General features: G+C 44.0%; 1 protein-coding gene across 2 annotated transcripts in view; it reads right to left on the bottom strand.

Annotated features, from left to right (window-relative positions):
• The window catches only part of HEATR4 (HEAT repeat containing 4), a 51967-nt gene that overhangs the window by 16401 nt on the left and 12072 nt on the right, over window positions 1–23494 (bottom strand). The window contains exons 7-13 of one of the 2 annotated variants that reach the window (XM_038405549.2): window positions 18095–18255; window positions 15633–15737; window positions 10802–10920; window positions 9555–9735; window positions 6066–6135; window positions 3182–3371; window positions 1611–1689 (exon numbers count right to left, since the gene is read on the bottom strand). In XM_038405549.2, the coding sequence (XP_038261477.1) occupies window positions 1611–1689; window positions 3182–3371; window positions 6066–6135; window positions 9555–9735; window positions 10802–10920; window positions 15633–15737; window positions 18095–18255 (905 nt within the window). The remainder of the gene's footprint in view (window positions 1–1610; window positions 1690–3181; window positions 3372–6065; window positions 6136–9554; window positions 9736–10801; window positions 10921–15632; window positions 15738–18094; window positions 18256–23494) is intronic. The other variant, XM_043517516.1, reaches the window with a different exon arrangement.

The raw sequence follows: 23494 nt of genomic DNA on the forward strand, positions 1-23494 counted from the left end.
CTGAGTCTGCAGTGTCCTCGCTTCTCCCTCCCCACCCCAGCCTCCTGCATGCCACGAGACAGCTGATCGGGAGCTGCGGGGAGGGAGGGGGAGGCGCTGATCAATGGGGCTGCCAGTGGGTGGGAGGTACTGGGAGCGGGTTGGGGGAGCTGATAGGGGGCTGCTGACATATTACTGTGGCTCTCTGGCAATGTACATTGGTGAATTCTGGCTCCTTCTCAGGCTCAAGTTGGCCACTCCTGCGTTAGAGCTTGGTCAAGAGATAGTAAATGACATCACTTAGGTGAGGGAACAAGATCCAACGTGGATAAAGTCTCACTGTGACATAATGCCCCAGCATCTGCAGCTCAAAACTGCATTGGCCTTTTTTTATCATCTTATCACACTGCAGCCTTGGATTAATTTACTGACCGTTTCTCAGAATTGGATTATTAAATATTGCTTCAGGGAAAAGTCAGCACAGAGAAGAATTTCAAGTCTCTGTCCCAGGTGCATGTGATCACTCATACTATGTGCACTATACAGCATTCTATCTAACATTAGGCACAACCACATTCAGAAAGAACTGAATATAAAATGACAGATTTCAGAGTAGCAGCCGTGTTAGTCTGTATTTGCAAAAAGCTAACACGGCTGCTACTCTGAAATCTGTCATTTTATATTCAGTTCTTTCTGAATGTGGTTGTGCCTAATGTTAGATAGAATGCTGTATAGTGCACATAGTATGAGTGATCACATGCACCTGGGACAGAGACTTGAAATTCTTCTCTGTGCTGACTTTTCCCTGAAGCAATATTTAATAATCCAATTCTGAGAAACGGTCAGTAAATTAATCCAAGGCTGCAGTGTGATAAGATGATAAAAAAAGGCCAATGCAGTTTTGAGCTGCAGATGCTGAGGCATTATGTCACAGTGAGACTTCATCCACGTTGGATCTTGTTCCCTCACCTAAGTGATGTCATTTACTATCTCTTGACCAAGCTCTAACGCAGGAGTGGCCAACTTGAGCCTGAGAAGGAGCCAGAATTCACCAATGTACGTTGCCAGAGAGCCACAGTAATATGTCAGCAGCCCCCTATCAGCTCCCCCAACCCGCTCCCAGTACCTCCCACCCACTGGCAGCCCCATTGATCAGCGCCTCCCCCTCCCTCCCCGCAGCTCCCGATCAGCTGTCTCGTGGCATGCAGGAGGCTGGGGTGGGGAGGGAGAAGTGAGGGCACTGCAGACTCAGGGGAGGGGGCAGGAAGGGGTGGAGTGGGGGCAGGGCCTGTGGTAGAGCCAGGGGTGAGCAGTGAGTACCTCCCGGCACATTGGAAAGTTGGTGCCTGTAGCTCCAGCCCCGGAGTCAGTGCCTATACAAGGACCTGCATATTAACTTCTGAAGAGCCACATATGGCTCCGGAGCCACAGGTTGGCCACCCCATAGAACATCCATCCTCTAGCTGAGATGGTAACACCTCCTTCCCCTCAAATTTATTAGCTCTGTGTGTGGGGGAGAGAGATCAGTTGCCTTCTAACCACCTCTAAATATGAAGTTGTATTCCCCTATCTTCCAAGCAAAAGCCCTGACCACATTTCCTCTATGAGCTAGACTCTCAATGTCTCTTCACCTCATTCTTGATCTTCTGAATCATTTTCTGTTCCTCTGTATGTTGAAAATTGAGAACCTTCATAGCTTTATTCATTTCCCTAAACAGAAGTGATAGAAGACTTGTTACTTATGCACAGCAGAAGCTTGAAGAAAAAGCAAGAGCCACAAAAAGCAATGAAGTTAACATGCTACCTGGGAACCAGCCAAGTCTTCCAATCCGTGCTGCCTTCTCTCATTTGCCTCACTTACACATGTGAAGCGGTACAAGCCGCAGCTATCACTGTGACCTGATGAAGGAAGGGATAGTGTTCCCACACTGGCATGGGTTGGCCCACCAGTTGGTCCGGGCTTCAGAGGATTGGTGGGGGAGCGAGTACAGAATTGCATAGAGGTAGTAGATGAGAGAGGGGAGCAAGGAGGTAAGATAACCAGCATTAATGATTTGTTAAGTGCTCCTGGAAGCAGTGTTAGTAACTCAATACATATATATTTAAAAATGTGATTTAACAAACATATTTAAGGATCCCCCCCTCTCTTTGCATTGGTACTGAAGCAAAGCCGTAGCATGTTAGGGGACATGATGCTGGGGCACACTTTCAGATGAGAAGTAAAACTGATGATCTTGACCACTTGTGGCCCTGATCTCAGTTACATAGGTATAGCTATGGTGTAACTATTGAAGCCAATAGAGTCACACTAATGTAAAACTGGCAACAATGAAAACAGAATAGGACCCTGGTCTTTAATGATCTGATAGCATCTTTTGTCAGCACAATTTAATAAAGAGATTTTCCTATACTTACCTTCCTGTTTGGGCCCTCAGAACATACCAGTGACTACTGTGACAATCATTTATATGAAAAAAAATCAATATTGGGAAAAGCTTTTTTGCTTCATTTAATGTTGGACAAAGATAATAGCTGACACCATATGAGTTGCCAACTCTCCTCAAACCACTAACAAGTGCTCCATGGACCACAGTTCAAGAATCATGGAATTGGGGTATTGATAGTCTGTCTCCCTTGAGAATTTATGTTCAAATAGAAAAGTCTGCCCAATCCTCCCTACTTTAGTAAGACATCCAACGTCAAGTGTGGAATGGGCTGGACAAGCTGAGTGAGAGGAGGGATTTAATTATGGTACCCATGAAACTATTTCCAGAAGTCTTGGCAGATATTGATTCTAAGAGCTTCATGAAGTGGGTGCGGAGAGTTGGAAGAATGGTGTGATAGAACACCTGTGCCTCCTTCAATCTTCTCCCAACCCCAGCTGCCATATGTCAGCTGCTTTGAAAGGTAGGTTTTAGAGACAGTAAGAGAAGAGTTAATGTGGGGGTCACTAAATTAGTCTTTAGAAACCCCTTAGCAATTGACTAAAGAAGCATCCTGGGAGGAAATTATATGTTGCACCATCCCTGCTATGTTGTGAGCATGCAGGGTTTATTAGGAAAGAAATCAGCATCCCTCAGAAGGAAGTAGAGCACACTGCATATGCTCAGAGTCCTGGGGAGTATCCACTGACAAAACCATAATGAGAGAGGGGATTTATTTTGCCCTGAGCATGTTTTCCTTTTGGAGCCTAGCTACTTACTCTCTGACCATCTCATTTGACTCCAGAATCAACCTCTCCAATAAGATGGCCCGAACAGTTTCATCTTGCAGCTGGAGGGTGACGATGCTACGACAGGCCTCTCTTCGTACTCCAGGTTCCTCCTCATGATGAACAGCCCAAAGAAGATGATGTTTCAGCTGGGGGGTCACATGGCCTATTTGGCCCAGTGCTGCCATAAAAGGGAAAATCAAGCTCTTTTCTTTGTTTGAATTTTTTCATGCCGGGGTTTGGTTGTGTTAACGGATGTGCTTCTTTCTATTTATTGGGATTGCTAATGGCTTCCTGCTTGTGGAATCTTAGGAACAGAGCATTTGCCAAACAGGGCAGAATAAACCTCCAACAAGTAGCTAATTTCTCATGCTACAGACAAATGTTAAAAGACAAAAACAAAAAACCCCCAATGTGCTTTGTCAATTGTGCAGTGTTGCTTGGGAAAGGGGAAGAGGTGGGGATTCTTTGCTTACCTCTGTAGCAATCAGCTTATATCCTGAAGCATGGAATTTTATTACACCTATTTTAAACTTACACCCACCTACAAATATCACCATCATAATGTTATCCCATTCTTATTAGAAATCCAGTTACAGTTTGATGTGTTCACATTCTATGGTATCAAAATCTTCAAGACTCTAGGGTGCTGAAAATAACATTTAAAAACATTTGTTCTAAATTTATTGCTTTCTAATTTTAAATTGAGTGACTGCCTATGAGAAGGAAGTTCTAAGATAGTAATACAATATGTAAATAATAGGCTGACAAGCAGACAGAAAATACAGAAAAATGAGGTGTTCAGGGATATGTAAAATACACCATTTTGACATTGAGTATTGTGGTCAAAAGGCTCAGCATCCTCCATGTCTAAAAATTGCATCTAGTGCAATCATAACATCATAGCTGTGTTATGTATTCCCCAGAGAGGAAGGATTTTCCAGTGGTTAGGGCACTAGCCTGGGATTCAGGAGATCTGGGTTCAATTGCTTGCTCTGCCACAGACTTTGTGTCTAACTTTGAGCAAGCTCTTTGTGTCTGTGTTGTGAGGATAAATACATTCAAGATTGTGAGGCACTCAGACACTACGGTAATGGGAGATCACTACTTAGGACAGACAGATGTATGTACCCCAAATCACCACCAGCCCATGGAAAAACACAAAATTATCCTGGAATTGTCCTCTCTGGTTTGAAGGACTGTACATTTTTGTTCCCTCACAACTCTATGGATCTAGGGGGGGCCACATAAGGAAGGGACCCTGCTTCAGTGTGAAAATAGGAGTTTGCCTGCAGGGACTGCTGCTGCTGCTCTTCTGGCTCCGTCTCCCTGGCAGCTGCCATAGCCCCAGGGTGATGTGCTTTTGATGGCTGGAGTTAGATAATCTGCTGCACTGAAGATTAACTGATATGTTTTTTTTTTAAAAGGTTTGTGGGTTCATCTTGTATCTAACTGTAGTGACCTGCAGTAAATCCAACTTGCACTCTACGTCACACAAATGTATGTATCATCATGGCCAAAGGATTGGGTGCAATCTTCTAACTAGCCTGAGGTGGAAGAAGGCATTTTTTGCAGCTGTAGCTCTTTGAGCCTGTGGTATTAATAAAGAACCCGAGGCTGCAAACTGATTTGACAATCTAGCAGCAGACAGCCTCAATAGAGGGGGATGGGATACTAACTCTTCAACATGTTTCCTTCTTCCATGCAATATCACCTCCATCGTGCCTGGGTTCAGCTTCAGCCAGCTGCCCTTTAGCCAGGCACTGGGATAGTTGGAATATGGTGTTATCTGCATCCAGATGAAGGAGATGTAGAGCATGGTTCTTTCTGTGTATTGTTGGCATTTGAGACCTGAGACATAGATCCTCATGCTTCCCCTCTTGGCTTCATGTAATGATGAAAAAAGAGAACTCTGAGGACCCCGACAGGTGAGCATTCTAAAAATGGAGGAACAATCACCCATCACCATTTTCTGGGAGGTGTCTGGAACAAAGGGAAGCCACATAAGCTCTCTTTATCTGTTTCCCCATCTACAATATGGAGATAGTACTTGCCGTAGGGTTGCAAGACTTAATGAATGTTTGTTGTGTACATTAAGGATTTGGGCCTTAAAGATATTTAAGTTCCTAACTTCCATTGACTTCAATGGAAGTTAGGAGCCTAACTACCTTTGAGGTTCTGGGCCAAAGCCCGTAGAGGAAAGCTGAGATAAAAGTATGAAGGATATTATCATTCATATGATATTTTTAGACTAATGCTTTCTGGCCCTGGCACATGCACAGTTTAGACTTCTCAGCCAGCAATAATATTGCTTCCTTGAGTCAATGTATTTTTAAAAACCAAAATAAATCTACCCAAGTCTTCTTGTGATGTTCTAAACCACTTACAAACTTTCACAGAAGGGAGAGAATGGCAAAGCAGATTGAGTTCATTTACTGCACTGGATCCTGATACTTAAATATTGGTTATTAAGGAATTTGGAGAAATGGAAGGATTGTTCCTCTTAGTGGATTGAGAAGTTTGGGGGTACCACTGTGCCCCATTTGCAAATCCACCAGTGAAGAAGCTTCTTCTTCTGGTATGGGATCCATGGAAGTAGTTACATTTAAAAAGTTAAAAGCTACTATTTGCTGGCCATGTAGCAGAGGTTCAGAATTTGTGTACTTTGTTAGACTAATATTCTATTTCAAAGATGCTGATGTAGTATTTCTATTACCGTTAGAATTGTTGTCTGTTCACATGTGACATGTCTGACATTAAACTTGCAAATTTTGAAACCTTAAATATAATTTAAAAAACTAAAATATTAAAATCCTCACAATAAACAAAAAATATCCTATTAAAGCAACGGGTCTTCAGCAACTAACTACAATACCTCTGATGGCAAAAGCCTTGATTTTCCAATGAGGGTCAGTCTGCATCATCTTAAAGAGGCACGTTAGCACCTGAGGTGGAAGGATATAGCTGTTAGTAGATATTATCATCATTCTTTATTATTTATATAGGATCATATAAATGTGTGATACTATACAGGATGTGACCCACACCAATTAATGAACAAGTCACTGTCCTAAAGAGCTAACAGCATAAAGGCACAAGTGAAAACAATACTGGACAGAACACACATACAGTCATACAGGGTAGAGATGGTGATTTGGAGAGAAGATCCAGAAGACCCCTCCAATTGGGTTGTATTCCAGGGGCATACCAGGTTTGTGTTCATGAGGGATGGCGAACAGTGTGACCTCATGAGTGTTTTAATTTTTACAGGCAGTCACTTATTCTAGTAAAAGCCCCCATGGCCCTCCAGATCTGGCACTGCTTCCTGCAGAATCCAGTACCTGCCTGGATAGTGCTAGAATTACCAGTCTGGTTTATTTTCCCTGTTTTAATTTGCAGCTGAAGGCCACCACCTGCATTTGATTTTACAGCAGGGCACACACATACTGTTCCAAGAGCCTCACTTCCAGGCTTCTGCTCCAGGTTCTAACCAGGGACTGCAGAAGTGAATGCCAACCTGAAAAAATGATGATTCTAAAAGTTAATCAAACTTTTCCAAGTCTTGAAGAAGTTCCTGTTTGATTAGTGTTCTAGGTGAAGGTTTGTGTAGGTGGAGTGAAAGGAGGCAGTTCTTTTTGGCACAAAGAGATTCATTGTCCACTAGATCCATTTTATGTACCTGTGGGCAGATTCCCAGCATTCATATTCAGGACCAATATTTTGGAGATACATGGTTTTCCCTATTCCATATGGGAAGAAATATTCACAACCCACAATAATTTGACTCTTTAGCACCCTCAGTCCCCATCATTTTGTAAGCTAGAAGCCTGCATCCCAAGAAAGGGGAAAAAATTATAGGCAGGAGTTGTAGACCAAGCTGGATGAGCAAGCATCTCAGAGAGGTGATTAAGAAAAAGCAGAAATCATACAGGGAGTAGAAGATGGGAGGGATCAACAAGGAAAGCTACCTTATTGACGTCAGAACATGTAGGGATAAAGTGAGACAGGCTAAAAGTCAAGTAGAGTTGAACCTTGCAAAGGGAATTAAAACCAATAATAAAAGGTTCTATAGCCATATAAATAAGAAGAAAACAAAGAAAGAAGAAATGGGACCGCTAAACACTGAGGATGGAGCAGATGTTAAGGATAATCTAGGCATGGCCCAATATCTAAACAAATACTTTGCCTCAGTCTTTAATAAGGCTAATGAGGATCTCTGGGATAATGGTAGCATGACAAATGAGAATGAGGATATGAAGGTAGATATTACCATATCTGAGGTAGAAGCAAAACTCAAACAGCTTAATGGGACTAAATCGACAGGCCCAGATAATCTTCATCCAAGAATATTAAAGGAATTGGCACATGAAATTGCAAGCCCATTAGCAAGAATTTTTAATCAATCTGTAAACTCAGGGGTTGTACCATATGATTGGAGAATTGCTAACATAGTTCCTATTTTTAAGAAAGGGAAAAAAAGTGATCCGGGTAACTACAGGCCTGTTAGTTTGACATCTGTAGTATGCAAGGTCTTGGAAAAAATTTTGAAGGAGAAAGTAGTTAAGGACATTGAGGTCAACGGTAAATGGGACAAAATACAACATGGTTTTACAAAAGGTAGATCGTGCCAAACCAACCTGATCTTCTTTGAGAAAGTAACAGATTTTTTAGACAAAGGAAACACAGTGAATCTAATTTACCTAGATTTCAGTAAGGCGTTTGATACTGTGCCACATGGGGAATTATTAGCTAAATTGGAAAAGATGGGGATCAATATGAAAATTGAAAGGTGGATAAGGAATTGGTTAACAGGGAGACTACAGCGGGTCATACTGAAAGGTGAACTGTCAGGCTGGAGGGAGGTTACCAGTGGAGTTCCTCAGGGATCAGTTTTGGGACCAATCTTATTTAATCTTTTTATTACTGACCTTGGCACAAAAAGTGGGAGTGTGCTAATAAAGTTTGCAGATGATACAAAGCTGGAAGGTATTGCCAATTTAGAGAGAGACTGGGATATCATACAGGAAGATCTGGATGACCTTGTAAACTGGAGTAATAGTAATAGGATGAAATTTAATAGTGAGAACTGTAAGGTCATGCATTTAGGGATTAATAACAAGAATTTTAGTTATAAGCTGGGGACGCATCAATTAGAAGTAATGGAGGAGGAGAAAGACCTTGGAGTATTGCTTGATCATAGGATGACTATGAGCCACCAATGTGATATGGCTGTGAAAAAAGCTAATGCGGTCTTGGGATGCATTAGGTGAGGTATTTCCATTAGAGATAAGGAGGTGTTAGTACCATTATACAAGACACTGGTGCGACCTCACCTGGAATACTGTGTGCAGTTCTGGTCTCCCATGTTTAAGAAGGATGAATTCAAACTGGAATAGGTAGAGAGAAGGGCTACTAGGATGATCCGAGGAATGGAAAACCTGTCTTATGAAAGGAGATGCAAGGAGCTTGGCTTGTTTAGCCTAACCAAAAGAAGGTTGAGGGGAGATATGATTGCTCTCTATACATATATCGGAGGGATAAATACCAGAGAGGGAGAGGAATTATTTAAGCTCAGTACCAATGTGGACACAAGAACAAATGGATATAAACTGGTCATCGGGAAGTTTAGACTTGAAATTAGACGAAGGTTTCTAATCATCAAAGGAGTGAAGTTTTGGAATAGCCTTCCAAGGGAAGCAGTGGGGGCAAAAGACCTATCTGACTTTAAGATTAAACTTGATAAGTTTATGGAGGAGATGGTATGATGGGATAACATGATTTTGGCAATTAATTGATCTTTAAATATTCATGGTAAAGAGGCCAAATGGCCTCTGATGGGATATTAGATGGGGTGGGATCTGAGTTACTACAGAGAATTCTTTCCTGGGTATCTAGCTGGTGAATCTTGCCCATATGCTCAGGGTTCAGCTGATCGCCATATTTAGGGTCGGGAAGGAATTTTCCTCCAGGGCAGATTGGAAGAGGCCCTGGAGGTTTTTCGCCTTCCTCTGTAGCATGGGGCACGGGTCACTTGCTGGAGGATTCTCTGCTCCTTGAAGTCTTTAAACCATGATTTGAGGACTTCTATAGCTCAGACATAGGTGAGAGGTTTATCGCAGGAGTGGTTGGGTGAGACTCTGTGGCCTGCATTGTGCAGGAGGTCAGACTAGATGATCATAATGGTCCCTTCTGACCTTAATATCTATGAATCAAAAGTGAGTTATGCACATAAGTACATCCCATCTTGAACAAGGGAACACAGAAATTAGAATTAGCATTTATAAAGAAAAGAAATCTTTTTTTCCTTTGTGTTCAGGATCTTTATCAGGCTTTTTTTTTTTTTTTAAGAAACACTCCTACTTACCATTTCATCTTTGATCCTGAGTGCTCCAGCTGTAAGGCAAGCTTGTCTTCGGACTGCAACAAAGTCATTGGAGAAGCACTGAAGGAAGCCCGGAAGCAACTTCTTTGTCATAAGCTGTAGCCAGCCAATCAATGAGAGAGCTTCCACCTTCATCCGGCAATCTCCTTTGTTCAGCTTCACCCTGAGAGTGCAAAGGAGTTTTGAATAAGCAACTGCTGGGCCTGGTCTGCATGGTCCAGATAGATGCACACAAAAATGGGAGGATTATCCTGAATGGGCAAAGCCCCTGAGACTCATTACATCCCTATTCAAAGGTTCCTCTCCTGTTCACTGCTCATTTAAAAAAAAATAAGACTCAGCCCTTTAGTCCCACTGTAATGAGTCCCAAAACTCCAGGGGTCACTCCATGTAACAGACCTATATTTAAACACTTCACATAGAATCAGGCCTGTTGTAGCATTGGTTATGCCTAATGTGAGCATTCACAGACTCCTTACTGCTGACAAGTGTCTTCTCTGAGTATAGAAGAGCTGCCTGTGAATACTTATCAATATATTCACGTATATCCCACACATAAATTGGACAGAGCCCATCATTTTATAAGATAGAATCTAACAAAAGTGAGTGATTCATGTAAGTGGGCTCCACAAAACTTGCCCCAAACTCCTCTCTCTTTTCAGCTGCTGACCCAGGACTTGTCTGACTTTCAGTGTTGCCTGGGTCCCACAGGTTTCTTTTCAGCCACTGGATTGGTTATTCCCCAACTCTGCCATCACCTTGCTCTCTCATGCTTCCGATCGGGGTGGTAAGTGGATCAATATAATTGATCTACAATACTAGGCCCCATTATAGGCTGAGCCCATGTTAGTAGGCTGAAATTTTAATGTAAATATCTTATGCACAAGTATATACAGTAACTGCTTTTCTATGATAGTTTCTAGGTAAAGTCAAGAACAGATGTACACGTGCAAAGGGATGCACTTGCAATTATTATGGCTGTAATTGTAAATAAAGAAGACCCTAAATACAGTATGTAATTCCAAATTATACAGTGCTTTAGCAGCCCTGAGGGTAGCCCATTGCCAATCTAGTGTCTAACTAGGTTCCACCATTTAGCAAAGGAAATACTAGTGCAATTGTTGCTAGGTAGTGCTACACTGATGGCACAAGTGACCAAGAAATATGGGTAATAGTAATTCAGAAATCCACATCCCCATAGCAAAGCTACCAAGATGGTTAACTTTCACCTGAGCTGGTCATGAACTTCTTTCCCAAGCTTCATCTGCCCCAGTGCCAGGGCAGCTGCCTGGCGCACCTCCACGTTCCAGTCATTCCACATCAGCTGCACAAGCTTGTTCTTCAGGTCCTATACACAAGATCATCACAAGGGCTGAGGTTGACTCACTGCAGCATTAATCAACCATTTTCTTTGATTCCAAAGACACTACTTGAGGATGGAATTTTCCAAAGGGCTTGGCACAGACCTAATTCTGCTGCCATTGAAGTGAATGGTGGAACTCATATTGGCCTAACTTTGTTCCCACTGAAGTCAGTGGGAATTTTACCATTGACTTCAGTGGAAGAAAAATTAGGCTAACACTGGGTGCTTTACAAATCCCACCCTTAATGCACTGCCTTCCAACAGTATGTGGTGAAGTCTGAGTCTATCCAGGCTCACACTGGCCAAGAACCCAAGGGTCACACTTGGAACTCAGTCTTGCAGGGTGGTGAATGTCCAGTTCCTAATGACATCAGTGGGCACTCATCACCTTGCAGCATTAGATCTCAAGTTTGTTTGTGTCAAAAATAAAAACCCCAATATGTTGGGAAACATTAGGAAAGGAATAGATCATAAGATAGAAAATATCATATTGCCTCTATATAAATCCACAGTACGCCCACATCTTGAATACTGTATGCAGATTTGGTCGCCCGATCTCAAAAAAGATATTGGAATTGGAAAAGGTACAGAAAAGGGCAACAAAAATTATTAGAGGTATGGAACAGCTTCCATATGAGAAGAGATTAATAAGACTCAGACTTTTCAGCTTGGAAAAGAGATGACTAAGGAGGGATATGACAGAGGTCTATAAAATCATGACTGGTGTGGAAAAAGTAAATAAGGAAGTGGTTATTTACTCCTTCTCATAACACAAGAATTAGGGGTCACCAAATGAAATGAATAGGCAGCAGGTTTAAAACAAACAAAAAGGAAGTATTTCTTTACACAATGCACAGTCAACCTGTGGAACTCTTTGCCAGAGGATGTTGTGAAGGCCAAGACTAACTGGGTTAAAAAAATAACAAGATAAGTTTATGGAGGATAGAGTCCATCAACAGCAATTAGCTAGGATAGACAGGGATACAAAACCATGCTCTGAAGTATCCCTAGCCCAAGTTTTCCAGAAGCTGGGAAGGGTGACAGGGGGATCACTTGATAATTATCTGTTCTGTTCATCCCCTCTGAATCACTTGGCATTGGCCACTGTTGGAAGACACAATACTGCTCTACATGGACCTTTGGTCTGATGTAGTATGGCCATTCGTATATTTGCTAGCACTTGGTTGATGACTAGAAACTTCTGGTTAAGTTCCATCCCCCTCCCCGCCTCAAAAAACAAAAGCAAACCCTCTGCAGTTGATTGCCTTGTTCTCAATTATACAGGCAGAATGGGGCTGTGACCACAATTTATTTGTTTATCAATTTTGAAACCTGTGCCTATCACATAAGTCCCTAGGCATTGAATAAAAGACATAACAGCACTTTCACTAAGCTCCTGAAAATAGACTGTGCACACCTTTAACATTCGCTATAGCTGGTCAGAAAATTTCCAGCAGAACGTTGTTTAAATCTATAAGTAAACAGACTATTATTGAAAAAGCCATTATAACTTGCTTTAGCAACACAAGTCACTGTGTACCAAACACTGAAGAATTAATCGCCATTCCTGTTATAATGAACATTCTTTTATAAAATTAAATCTGAGTTCTTCTAGTCAATGGATTGCATAAAAAATAAAAAGGGTTGGATGTACACATAGCTGTACCAGCTCAGGATGGAATAATTATTTATTTGTATTACCCTAGTGCCTAGGAGGCTTAGTCATGGACTAGGACCCCATTGTGCTAGGTGCTGTACAGACAGAGATCTCTATTCCTTCATGCTAATGCAATCATTCAGTGCAGAACTGAAAAGCCTTTCTTATGCAATTAGTCCCGAAGTTGGAGGAAAAAACATCAACACTTTTTGTGAAGTTGTGTTGAGGAAAGTCATAACAAGAAATGATGCCTATTTCATAACAAACAAGGAAAACAATTGCTGGGTTGTTTTTTGGGGTGCTTCTGTTGCAGGTTTTTTTTTAAAATGCCAACAAAAGTTTCTGAGCAGAAAACAGCATCCATATCTTGGCACCAAAGTAGGTGTTTTCCCTCCATATTTGATAACAGTAGCAAATTGGGTGTTGTTGGTTTGGCATCAGACATGTTGGCTTGTTGCCTGAATACACTAGTGAGGTGATCCTTTAACAAGAGATCACATCACCACCATTTTGCTTAGATTAAAACACAATTTAGTTGATATTTTTTACTCTGCTATGTAAACCTTTCCATTTAGAGGAACATAAAGAGAAAGCTGCTTCCTTTAGCAGCAGCTGTCATGAAGAGCAGCGTCCTGACTGAACTGTGTAACCTGCCGCTGAGAAGAAACTACTAGAAGCATGGGCAGTAAGAAGGCCCAGTCCTGTCCCTACTGAAGTCAGTGGGAGTCTTGCCACTGATTTTAAAAGGGAGCAGGATCAAGGCCATAAAAATCTGTGAGTAGTCAGTACAGGAGAGTCACAAGTGTGTATCTTTAACTTCACGTTTGTGGAAGGTCAAAAAAGGATCCATTTTTTCTATATCTAAAATACACTCTGGTCATAGCAAGTCAGTTCCATTAGGACCCAATCATGCAAGATATTGTGTACCTCTTGAGAGCAGCTGAGCACTCTCCACTTGACTGACTTCAGTAGGAGTGGAGGGTGCTCAGCCTCTTCCAGGTTCAGCCCCTTCAAACCACCAGAAAGAATTAAACTTTCCTTTTTCTTCCAAAGATCTTTGGACAAAGAAATTATCTAATTTTATTTGATGTTCATATTTGTATATCCCTCATTCTCAGTCTTCTATGGAATCATCTGTACCCAACAATGTGTGTTTTTAGTGAAACGCAATGAGGAAGACGGTCCCGGGGAAAATATTGATCAAGAAAAAATATTAAGTTGGTTGGGTTCAGCTATTTCCGTTAACACGCTGTGACAAAGCTCTGTCCTTGCCTCCGTGGATCCCGCATTTCCTGGCGGATTTCGCTAGCCTCAGAGGCTCACTGTGACCCTCCACGTAACCCTTCTTTCTCTAGAGACAAGGGTCACAGTCTACTGAGCCATTTTCATCATAAGCCAGAGAGGGAGGTGAGGAGAAGTTATCCTACCTTGCACAGTCTCTGTTGTCTCCCAGTCTCAGTGATTAAACAGAGGGCAAAGGTGGGGGTGGGGGAGCCCGGGGCAACCCTCTACTCCGGGTTCCAGCTCAGGGTCCCTAATAGTATCAGCTATGGTAGCTGACCTTTTAGAAACATGACATGTACAATTCCCTGGGCTACTTCCCCCACAGCAGCCCTCATTTCCTCAAGCTCCATTTCACCCTTACCTCAGGGCCTCCTTCCTTGTGCTGATATGGTGTGTACTACTCAGCCTCTCCAACAGCACAACTTCTTCCCACAGCTCCGACTAACTGGGAGGTTTTTAACTAGTTTCAGCCAGCCCCTGATTGGCTTCAGGTGTCCCAATCAACCTAGCCTTCTCCTTGTCTTCTGGAAAGTTCTTAATTGGCCCCAGGTGTCTTAATTGACTTGGAGCAGCTGCCATTTCACTTATCCTGGTACCAGGGATTTGTTTAGCCTGGAGCTAATATATCTATCTCCCACTACTCTTCCATAGCCATCTGGCCTTGCCCCGTCACAATGCCTTTCTCAAGCCTTCTAGGCCAATATGGAGATCTCCTCTTCCAGGTTAGGGAGGACTAACTGGAGCTTCATAGATACTGTCCTTTGTGTGTGTGGTGTTGGCAGGGGTTGCAAAAGAAGGTATCAATGCGTTTTTGGATAATCAGGAAGGCACTTAATCAGGATAGGTCGTCCACTGGACCCTCTTGATTAGAAGCAAATCCAGCCCTTCTTCCATGAGTGTGGAGGACTCCCAGGCTATAGCGTAGCACTGCTGTGCAAGAGAGGGCTGGATGCACTGGGGGGGCGGAGGGGGGGAGGTGTTGGAGGTGCAGTTGCCCCGCAGGAGCTCCCTGCATTCCAGCATAATGTTTAGTTATGTGTAGGAGGGGATGGGGCATGGGAAGCCCAGTGAAGTGGTAGAGTTGGAAGACCCGCTACTACATGATCCTTCCATTCCACCCTGGCAGAGCTGCATAAGAGGGTCAGAATGTACTGGCCAGAATGTCTGTAGGGTTGTTCTGCAGACTGGGGAAGGGGAACCTTCTCCCCAACCCCACATCTCACAGCAGCCACCTGTGTGTGAGAGGCCCCAGAAACAGGAATGGCCCAAATCTGGAGATAGTCCTCATGCACGAGGAGGCAGATTTTAGTTTGGAATTTTTTGTCTTGTGAGTCCTTGATTTCTTGTCCCTAATACTAGTTTTTGCATATAATTTAAGTTATAGATCAGCAGAGAGAGAAGCTGATCTGATTGGTTGAAATACATTACAAGTCTTTTCTCTAGGCTTAGTTCTAAGGGAAAATCTGAGCCCTTACCTTGCTGCACTGATTTCTTGATCTCCACAGCACAAGATTTGCAACACCAGTGCCTGAGGCCTCTTTGGAGACAGGCATTTGCTTCAGAAATTGACAGTGTTACACAGATATAGGAGGCAGGCTCTCCAGTTTCTGAAGGGCAATTTGGGAAAGGCTTAGCCAGGTTGCTAGTAGAAAGCACATTTTGTTGGTGGAAAGGAGAGGAACTACTGTGAACAGCTGAAATATGCTAACAGACTTTGAAAGTCACTTATGTCTAGGGAGCTTGAGACAAGACTTACCTGGCTTACATACCCACGGATACGAGAGAGCGCCCTGCAAGCCAAAATCCGATCTTTCCACTGGCAGCTGTTCAGTTTGGCTGCCAGTAGGGAGTAAACCAAGCTCTGGAAGAGGGGTAAGTTGTTTACAAACAGTGAAGGGTAAAACAAGCACAGTATGAACTGGCATATCATCCAGATCATAAAGGAAGAGCTAGTGGAGTGGGCTCAGGCTCACCCAGAAGGGTCAAGGGTTGCCCACAGTATTTTATAGAAATGTTGCCTTATGCTACTTTGCCTAAGACTATTGACTGACCCTTGGTTGGCTAGAGAGGGAAGGTTTTTATAATACACTGTATGGAAAAATCACCTAATAAAAAACTCCAATAAAGCCATCATGGCAAATGAGAAGAGGATTTTGGCTTCTTTAGAAAGACCAAAGTGAGGGTTATGAAAGAGGGTTAGAACTCTGCTAGAATCTCTTTTATTGTAAAGGAAGCATCATGGCCATGGCTCACAGACAGTTGGGGGAAGGAAATGATGAACCTTTGTACCTTTTAGGGCCTGGGAAATGAAAGCATCAGAAACTTTTGCTGTGGGGAGTGACAGATGGATAAATAGCAAAATTGGTTTTTCAATTTAATTTACTTTTATTTTATTTTTACTGTATTTTCCTATCCAATAATAAATTACATTAAATGCAGAACCAAGAGACAAGTTGTGCCTGCTCTCAAATGACTGAGGCTATGTTCTACACTGCACACCTCTGCCTCCCCTCAGCCAGAGCCTTTCCCTGCTGCCAAAGTCTTTCACTATGGCAGGGAAAAGCTCTGACAGTTTCCTGGGTGGAGAAAGACTCAAGAAGTGGGGAGACAGCAGGACACTACACTGCTAAAAATAGCAGTACAGAAAGGGGAGGCACTCCTTGGGCAAGTAGAGAGCCCTGTAGGGTAAATACCCGGGAACTTACTTATAGGGTTCAGATGTGTCTTTACTCACCTAAACAGTGCCTCACCATCTACACTGCTATTTATACTGGGGTGGATTTGATTTAAATCACTAGTCAGGAAGATTCGATTTAATCATGGATTTCTACATAAAAGTGCATTCTTGTTGGTTGTTATAACCTTAATACATATTCTTCACAACTCAGAGATAGATGTAGGCTTCATTTTTAGAAGGTACACACTATACATTTTTAAACAGTGATTTATTTTGAAAACTTTTCAGATTAGGTCTACAGCTATATCAGAAAATGAATGATTGTTTGGTTATTTCATTTACCAAAGGTAATTGAAGCAGATATTTATGAAGTCATTGGGAGGTGAACTATCTCCAATTCAACAGGTTAATCATTAATATTTGGAAGATTTTCTTGCCATTCTGTATTAGGGGGAGAACATCAGCAGACAGACATTTCAATTGTTTTATTTAACTAAAACAACAATGTTAAGTATTCTGGATTTTTTTCTTCAACAGCAAACATATAATATTTTAACAAAACAAGCATATGTCCCTTGCTTCTCACATTTATCTCCAGACTTCTTCTCCTTGTCCAGATCTATTCCGCCCCCAACAACCTTCTATTCATTGAACTTTTTGAAACTTTGCACTTTTAGAGAGAAGTAGGGGATTGACTCTGTGTATACAAATTTTCAGAGGGACAATAGAGTTGAGGTCTGTTATTTCTCACCTCTATATATTATTTATTTATTTTAAAACATTTTTGCTGTTAACAAGCATGTTACCTCTGGAGACACAAATCCACAGTTTGAGAACGGCAAAACTAAGCATCTCTGATGGTATCTTCTAGACTGAGCACTGAGTCCCATTGGGTAGATAGAAAGATTAACCTAAATAATCTATACAGAAGCCTGTGGAACCCCATAAGATTGGGTCCCTAATCCATGAACTATTGCAACTAATTTACAAAACTTTTCTTAAACATTACATGAATATATTGTCTCATATTATAGAATTAGAATTTATAATCTCCATTCCATGATGAGATATCTTTTAACTATAGCGTATCTTAGTTTTTTCCTCAAAAAGCATTTTATCAAAAAAATATGATTTAAATTAAAAAAAAATCCAATTTTTAAAAAAAAAATAATTGACTTTTATCCACCCTTATTTATACCCACGCTTGAGGAGGACATGCAGCATTTGTATTCTACACACCGCTGAAAGGAGCATGCAGTGTAGACATACCCTGAGAAGACCTGAGATAGAGCTTTGAATAAAGAAAGAAATAAACCATAGCAGAACAGACTCTGCCCAGTCACTTCTTGTTGAGTGTGAAAATCAAACCTGTGCAGAGGTTCAGGACAAGGGGTTAAGTGCTGCACAGGTCTTGTGCTGGACCTCTGCATGGGGTGAATTTCACCCAGGGAGATAGAGCCAGAAGGCAGGGCTGATCCCAGCCACACAGATCCTTCCTTTCTTTCTGTGGTGCTTCTCTCCTCCCCAGCAATGGTACCTACCGAGCATTCACTGAGCTGAGTTAATAGAAGACACGCCTGCTCCTCTGTGGTTCCGTCGTTCTTATCAAACATCTGGGAAAGGATCTTCTTTACTACAGGGAAAGTGGCAATGCCCTCCAATGCCAGGCACTGTGCTGCTGCCCAGCTGTCTGCAGAATTACCTACCAACAAGGGGAAAGAGAGAGAGGAAGTTACTGTACAGCAGGATATATGAAGTCAATGCTCTTCCCGTTGTGCTTTCTTTAGTACATCTCAAAGCACTGAGAGTTCAACCCCCCGCCTCCCCCGCAATGTTCCAAACTGCCTTGTACAACAAGTTTGGGCAAAGCCCCAGGCTCTCACTGCCCAGGTCCTGCGGAGTTGGCAAGCAAGTAGTGATGAGGGCAGAAATAGCTTATGCCACTCAACAGTGACCCCATGAGGCTGACTAAGCAACTCTGATGTGCTCCTAAGGGAGATATGCCCCATGACATACAGTAAAGTGAGGCCTCTTATTGGGTGGCAGGAAGTGTTACTGGGGTTACAAGAAGTTGTGGTGTGGGGAATTGTATGGGATCCTCTGTTTCTGATGTGAAAGCTCACAGTAGGAGGGTGGGAAGGAGGGAGTTAGGCCACACAGTGTAAGGCCTGGTCTACACTACGAGTTTAGTACCTGGTCTACACTATGAGTTTACGTCAAATTTAGCAGCGTTATCTCGATTTAACCCTGCACCCATCCACATGACAAAGCCCTTTCTTTTTTTCTTTTTTTTTTTTTTTTAACTTAAAGGGCTCTTAAAAAATCGATTTCTTTACTCCACTCCCAACGAGGGGATTAGCGCTGAAATCGGCCTTGCCAGGTCGAATTTGCGGTACTATGGACGCAATTTGATGGTATTGGCCTCCGGGAGCTATCCCAGAGTGCTCAGTTGTGACCGCTCTGGACAGCGCTCTCAACTCAGATGCACTGGCCAGGTATACAGGAAAAGGCCCGTGAACTTTTGAATCTCATTTCCTGTTTGGCCAGCGTGGCGAGCTCACCTGCACAGGTCACCATGCAGAGCTCATCATCACAGGAGACCATGCTGTCCCAGAATCGCCGAAGAGCTCCAGCATAGACCAAACGGGAGGTACGGGATCCGATCGCTGTATGGGGAGATGAATCTGTGCTGGCAGAACTCCATTCGAAAAGACGAAATGCCAAAATATTTGAAAAAATCTCCAATGGCAGGAGAAGGACAGAGGCTATAACAGGGACCTGCAGCAGTGCCACGTGAAAATTAAGGAGCTCAGGCAAGCCTACCAAAAAACCAGAGAGGCAAAAGGCCACTCTGGTTCAGAGCCCCAGACATGCCGCTTCTATGATGAGCCGCACGCCATTCTAGGGGGTATAGCCACCACTACCCCAACCCTGTGCTTTGACTCCGTCCAAGGAGTGGGAAGCAACACGGAAGCGGGTTTTGGGGGCGAGGAAGGTGATGAGGAGGAGGAGGTTGTAGATAGCTCACAGCAAGGAACCGAAGAAACCGGTTTCTCCAACAGCCAGGATCTGTTTATCACCCTGGCCCTGGACCCGGTACCCCCCCGAACCCACCCAAGGCGGGCTCCCGGACCCTGAAAGCGAAGAAGAGACCTCTGGTGAATGTACCTTTGTAAATATTATACATGGTTTAAAAGCAATCATGTTTAATGATTAATTTGCCCTGGCATTCGCAGCCAGTACAGTTACTGGAAAAGTCTGTTAACATGTCTGGGGATGGAGCAGAAATCCTTCAGGGACAGCTCCATAAAGCTTTCCTGGATGTACTCCCAAAGCCTTTGCAAAGGTTTCCGGGGAGGGCAGCCTTATTCCATCCTCCATGGTAGGACACTTTACCACGCCAGGCCAGTAGCACGTAGTCGGGAATCATTGCAGAACAAAGCATTGCAGCGTATGATCCTGGTGTTTACTGGCATTCAAACAACATCTGTTCTGTATCTCTCTGTGTAACCCTCAGGAGAGTGATATCATTCATGGTCACCTGATTGAAATAGGGTGGTTGTAGTAAGCAGACATTCAGAGGTGCCCGTTCCTGCTGGGCTGTTTGCCTCTGGCTGAACAGAAATCTTCCCCGCTGTTAGCCACGCGGTGTGGGGAGGGGTGAAGCCATCATCCCAGAGAATTGGGTGTGTGTGTGGGGGAGGGGAGGGTAGTTGGGTTTCTGCTGCACGTGAACCCAGAAACTACAGCCCCTCCTTTTAAATTGCCAACCTATTTTTAAATGGCCAACCAAACAGCTACTTTGTATGGGAAATGAGGGCGCTGCAGTTTGAAACCATTCCTACATGTTATGAAGGTTAAAGAAGCCAAAAGACTGTGGCTTACTATGGCTGCCTGCAAGCCGAATTCTGTTGCCCAGCCCTGCGTGAGTGATCTCTCACATCAAACCGGCATACCCTCAATAAGAGGCAAAATGCAACCTTGTAATGAAAGCACATGTGTGATGTAATGTTAAGAGCAAGGTTTACTGTGAAAGAGTGTACCCATTGTTCTATAAAACGTGCCTTTTTAACTACCACTCTCCCTTTTTTTTTTCTCCATCAGCTGCATATGTTTCTCCTTCCCAGAGGCTAGTGAAGATTAGAAGGTGAAACAAAACGCACTCGTGATGAAATGTTCTCTGACCTCATGCTGTCCTCCCACACTGACAGAGCACAGCAAAATACATGGAGGCAGACAATCTCAGAGTGCAGGAAAACACAATATGACCGCGAGGAGAGGTGGCGGGCTGAAGATGGTAGGTGGCATCAGCTTGCTGAAAGAAGGCAGGAGTCAATGCTCAGGCTGCTGGAGGATCAAACTCATATGCTCCAGCGTATGGTTGAGCTGCAGAAAAGGCAGCAGGAGCACAGACCACTGCTACCGCCCCTGTGTAACCAACCGCCCTCCTCCCCAAGTTCCATAGCCTCCTCACCCAGACGCCCAAGAATGCGATGGGGGGGCCTCCAGCCACCCAGCCACTCCACCCCAGAGGAGTGGCCTTGTCCTTCCCTCCTCCACCACTCCTCCTGGGCTACCTTGGCAGTTATCACCCTATTTGTGTGATGAATAAATAAAGAATGCATGACTGTGAAGCAACAATGACTTTATTGCCTCTGCAAGCGGTGATCGAAGGGGGGGAGGAGAGGGTGCTTATCTTACAGGAAAATAAAGTGAACCCAAGGCGGGGGCGGAGATTTCCATCAAGGAGAAACAAACAGAATTTTCACACCATAGCCTGGCCATTCCTGAAACTGGTTTTCAAAGCTTCTCTGATGCGTACTGCGCCCTCCTGTACTCTTCTAACTGCCCTGGTGCCTGGCTGTGCATAATCAGCAGCCAGGTGATTGGCCTCAACCTCCCACCCCACCATAAACGTCTCCCCCTTACTCTCACAGATATTGTGGAGCGCACAGCAAGCAGTAATAACAATGGGAATATTGGTTTCGCTGAGGTCTAACCGAATCAGTAAACTGTGCCAGCGCACTTTTAAATGCCCAAATGCACATTCTACCACCATTCTGCACTTGCTCAGCCTACAGTTGAACAGCTTCTGACTACTGTCCAGGCTGCCTGTGAAGGGTTCATGAGCCATGGCATTAAGGGGTAGGCTGGGTCCCCAAGGATAACTGTAGGCATTTCAACATCCCCATGGTTATTTTCTGGTCTGGAAAGTAAGTCCCTTGCTACAGCTGTTGAAACAGACCAGAGTTCCTGAAGATGCAAGCGTCATGTACCTTTCCCGGCTATCCCAGGCTGATGTTGGTGAAACGTCCCTTGTGATCCACCAGTGCTTGCAGGACCATTGAAAAGTACCCCTTTCGGTTTATGTACTCGCTTCCTTGGTGCTCTGGTGCCAAGATAGGGATATGGGTTCTGTCTGTGGGCCCCACCACAGTTAGGGAATCCCATTGCAGCAAAGCCATCCACTATGACCTGCACATTTCCCAGAGTCACTACCTTTGATATCAGCAGCTCAGTGGTAATGTTGGCTACTTGCATCACAGCAGCCCCCACAGTAGATTTGCCCACTCCAAATTGATTCCTGACTGACCGGTACCTATCTGGCGTTGCAAGCTTCCACAGGGCTATCGCCACTCGCTTCTCAACTGTGAGGGCTGCTCTCATCTTGGTATTCTTGCGCCTCAGGGCAGGGGAAAGCAAGTCACAAAGTTCCATGAAAGTGCCCTTACGCATGCAAAAGTTTCACAGCCACTGGGAATCGTCCCAGACCTGCAATACTATGCAGTCCCACCACTCTGTGCTTGTTTCCTGGGTCCAGAATCGGCATTCTACACCATGAACCTGCCCAATTGACACCATGATGTGCACATTGCAGGGGCCCGTACTTTGTGAGAAGTCTATGTCCGTGTCCTCATCACTCTCGTCACCACATTGCAGTCACCTCCTCCCTCGCCTGGTTTCGCTTTTCTTGCAGGTTATGGTTCTGCATATCCTGCTGAATAATGCGCGTGGTATTTATAGTGCTCATAATTGCCACGGTGATCTGAGTGGGCTCCATGTTCCCAGTGCTATGGCGTCTGCACTGAAAAAAGGAATAAAACGATTGTCTGCCCTTGCTCTGATGGAGGGAAGGGCAACTGACAACATGGCTTACAGGGTTGGCTAACAGGGAATTAAAATCAACAAAGGGGGTGGCTTTGCATCAAGGAGAAACAGAATGGCCCCCTCAAGGATAGAACTCAAAACCCTGGGTTTAGCAGGCCATTGATTTCACGGAGGGAGGGAGGGAGGGAGGGAGGAAGGGGGGAGAAAATGAATACAAAACAAATCTGTTCTATTTCTTGTTTTGATCCACTTCATCTATCTTTATACATCTTGCTGGCAGCAGATGGTGCAGTACAACTGCTAGTCATCGTCATCTCCTGGGTGCTCGGCCTAAGACGGGGCAGTATGACTGCTGGCCATCGTTGTCTCCTGGCTGCTCATTAGAAGACAGTGCATTGGAATCCTGCCAGCAGGACTGAATCACCATGAGACGAAACTTAAAAGGGAAATGACCTGGCTGAGTCACTCCCATGTTTGCCCAGGCGCCCCTGACTGACCTCACCGAGGTTGGCTAAAGGAGCACCCTGGAGTACAGCGATGATGGCTACCAGTCATATTGCACTGTCTGCTGCCAAAAGGCAATGAGCTGCTGCTGTGTAGCAATGCAGTACCGCGTCTGCCAGCACCCAGGAGACATACGGTGACAATGAGCTGAGTGGGCTCCATGCTTGCCATGGTATGGCATCTGCACGGGTAACCCAGGAAAAAAGGAGCAAAATGATTGTCTGCTGTTGCTTTCACGGAGGGAGGGAGGGAGGGAGGGAAAGGGGGGCCTGACACGCGACAATGTTTTTGCCCCATCAGGCACTGGGATTTCTACCCAGAATTCAAAT

Source organism: Dermochelys coriacea, chromosome 6 (assembly GCF_009764565.3).
Source record: "Dermochelys coriacea isolate rDerCor1 chromosome 6, rDerCor1.pri.v4, whole genome shotgun sequence".
Lineage (NCBI taxonomy): Eukaryota > Metazoa > Chordata > Testudines > Dermochelyidae > Dermochelys > Dermochelys coriacea.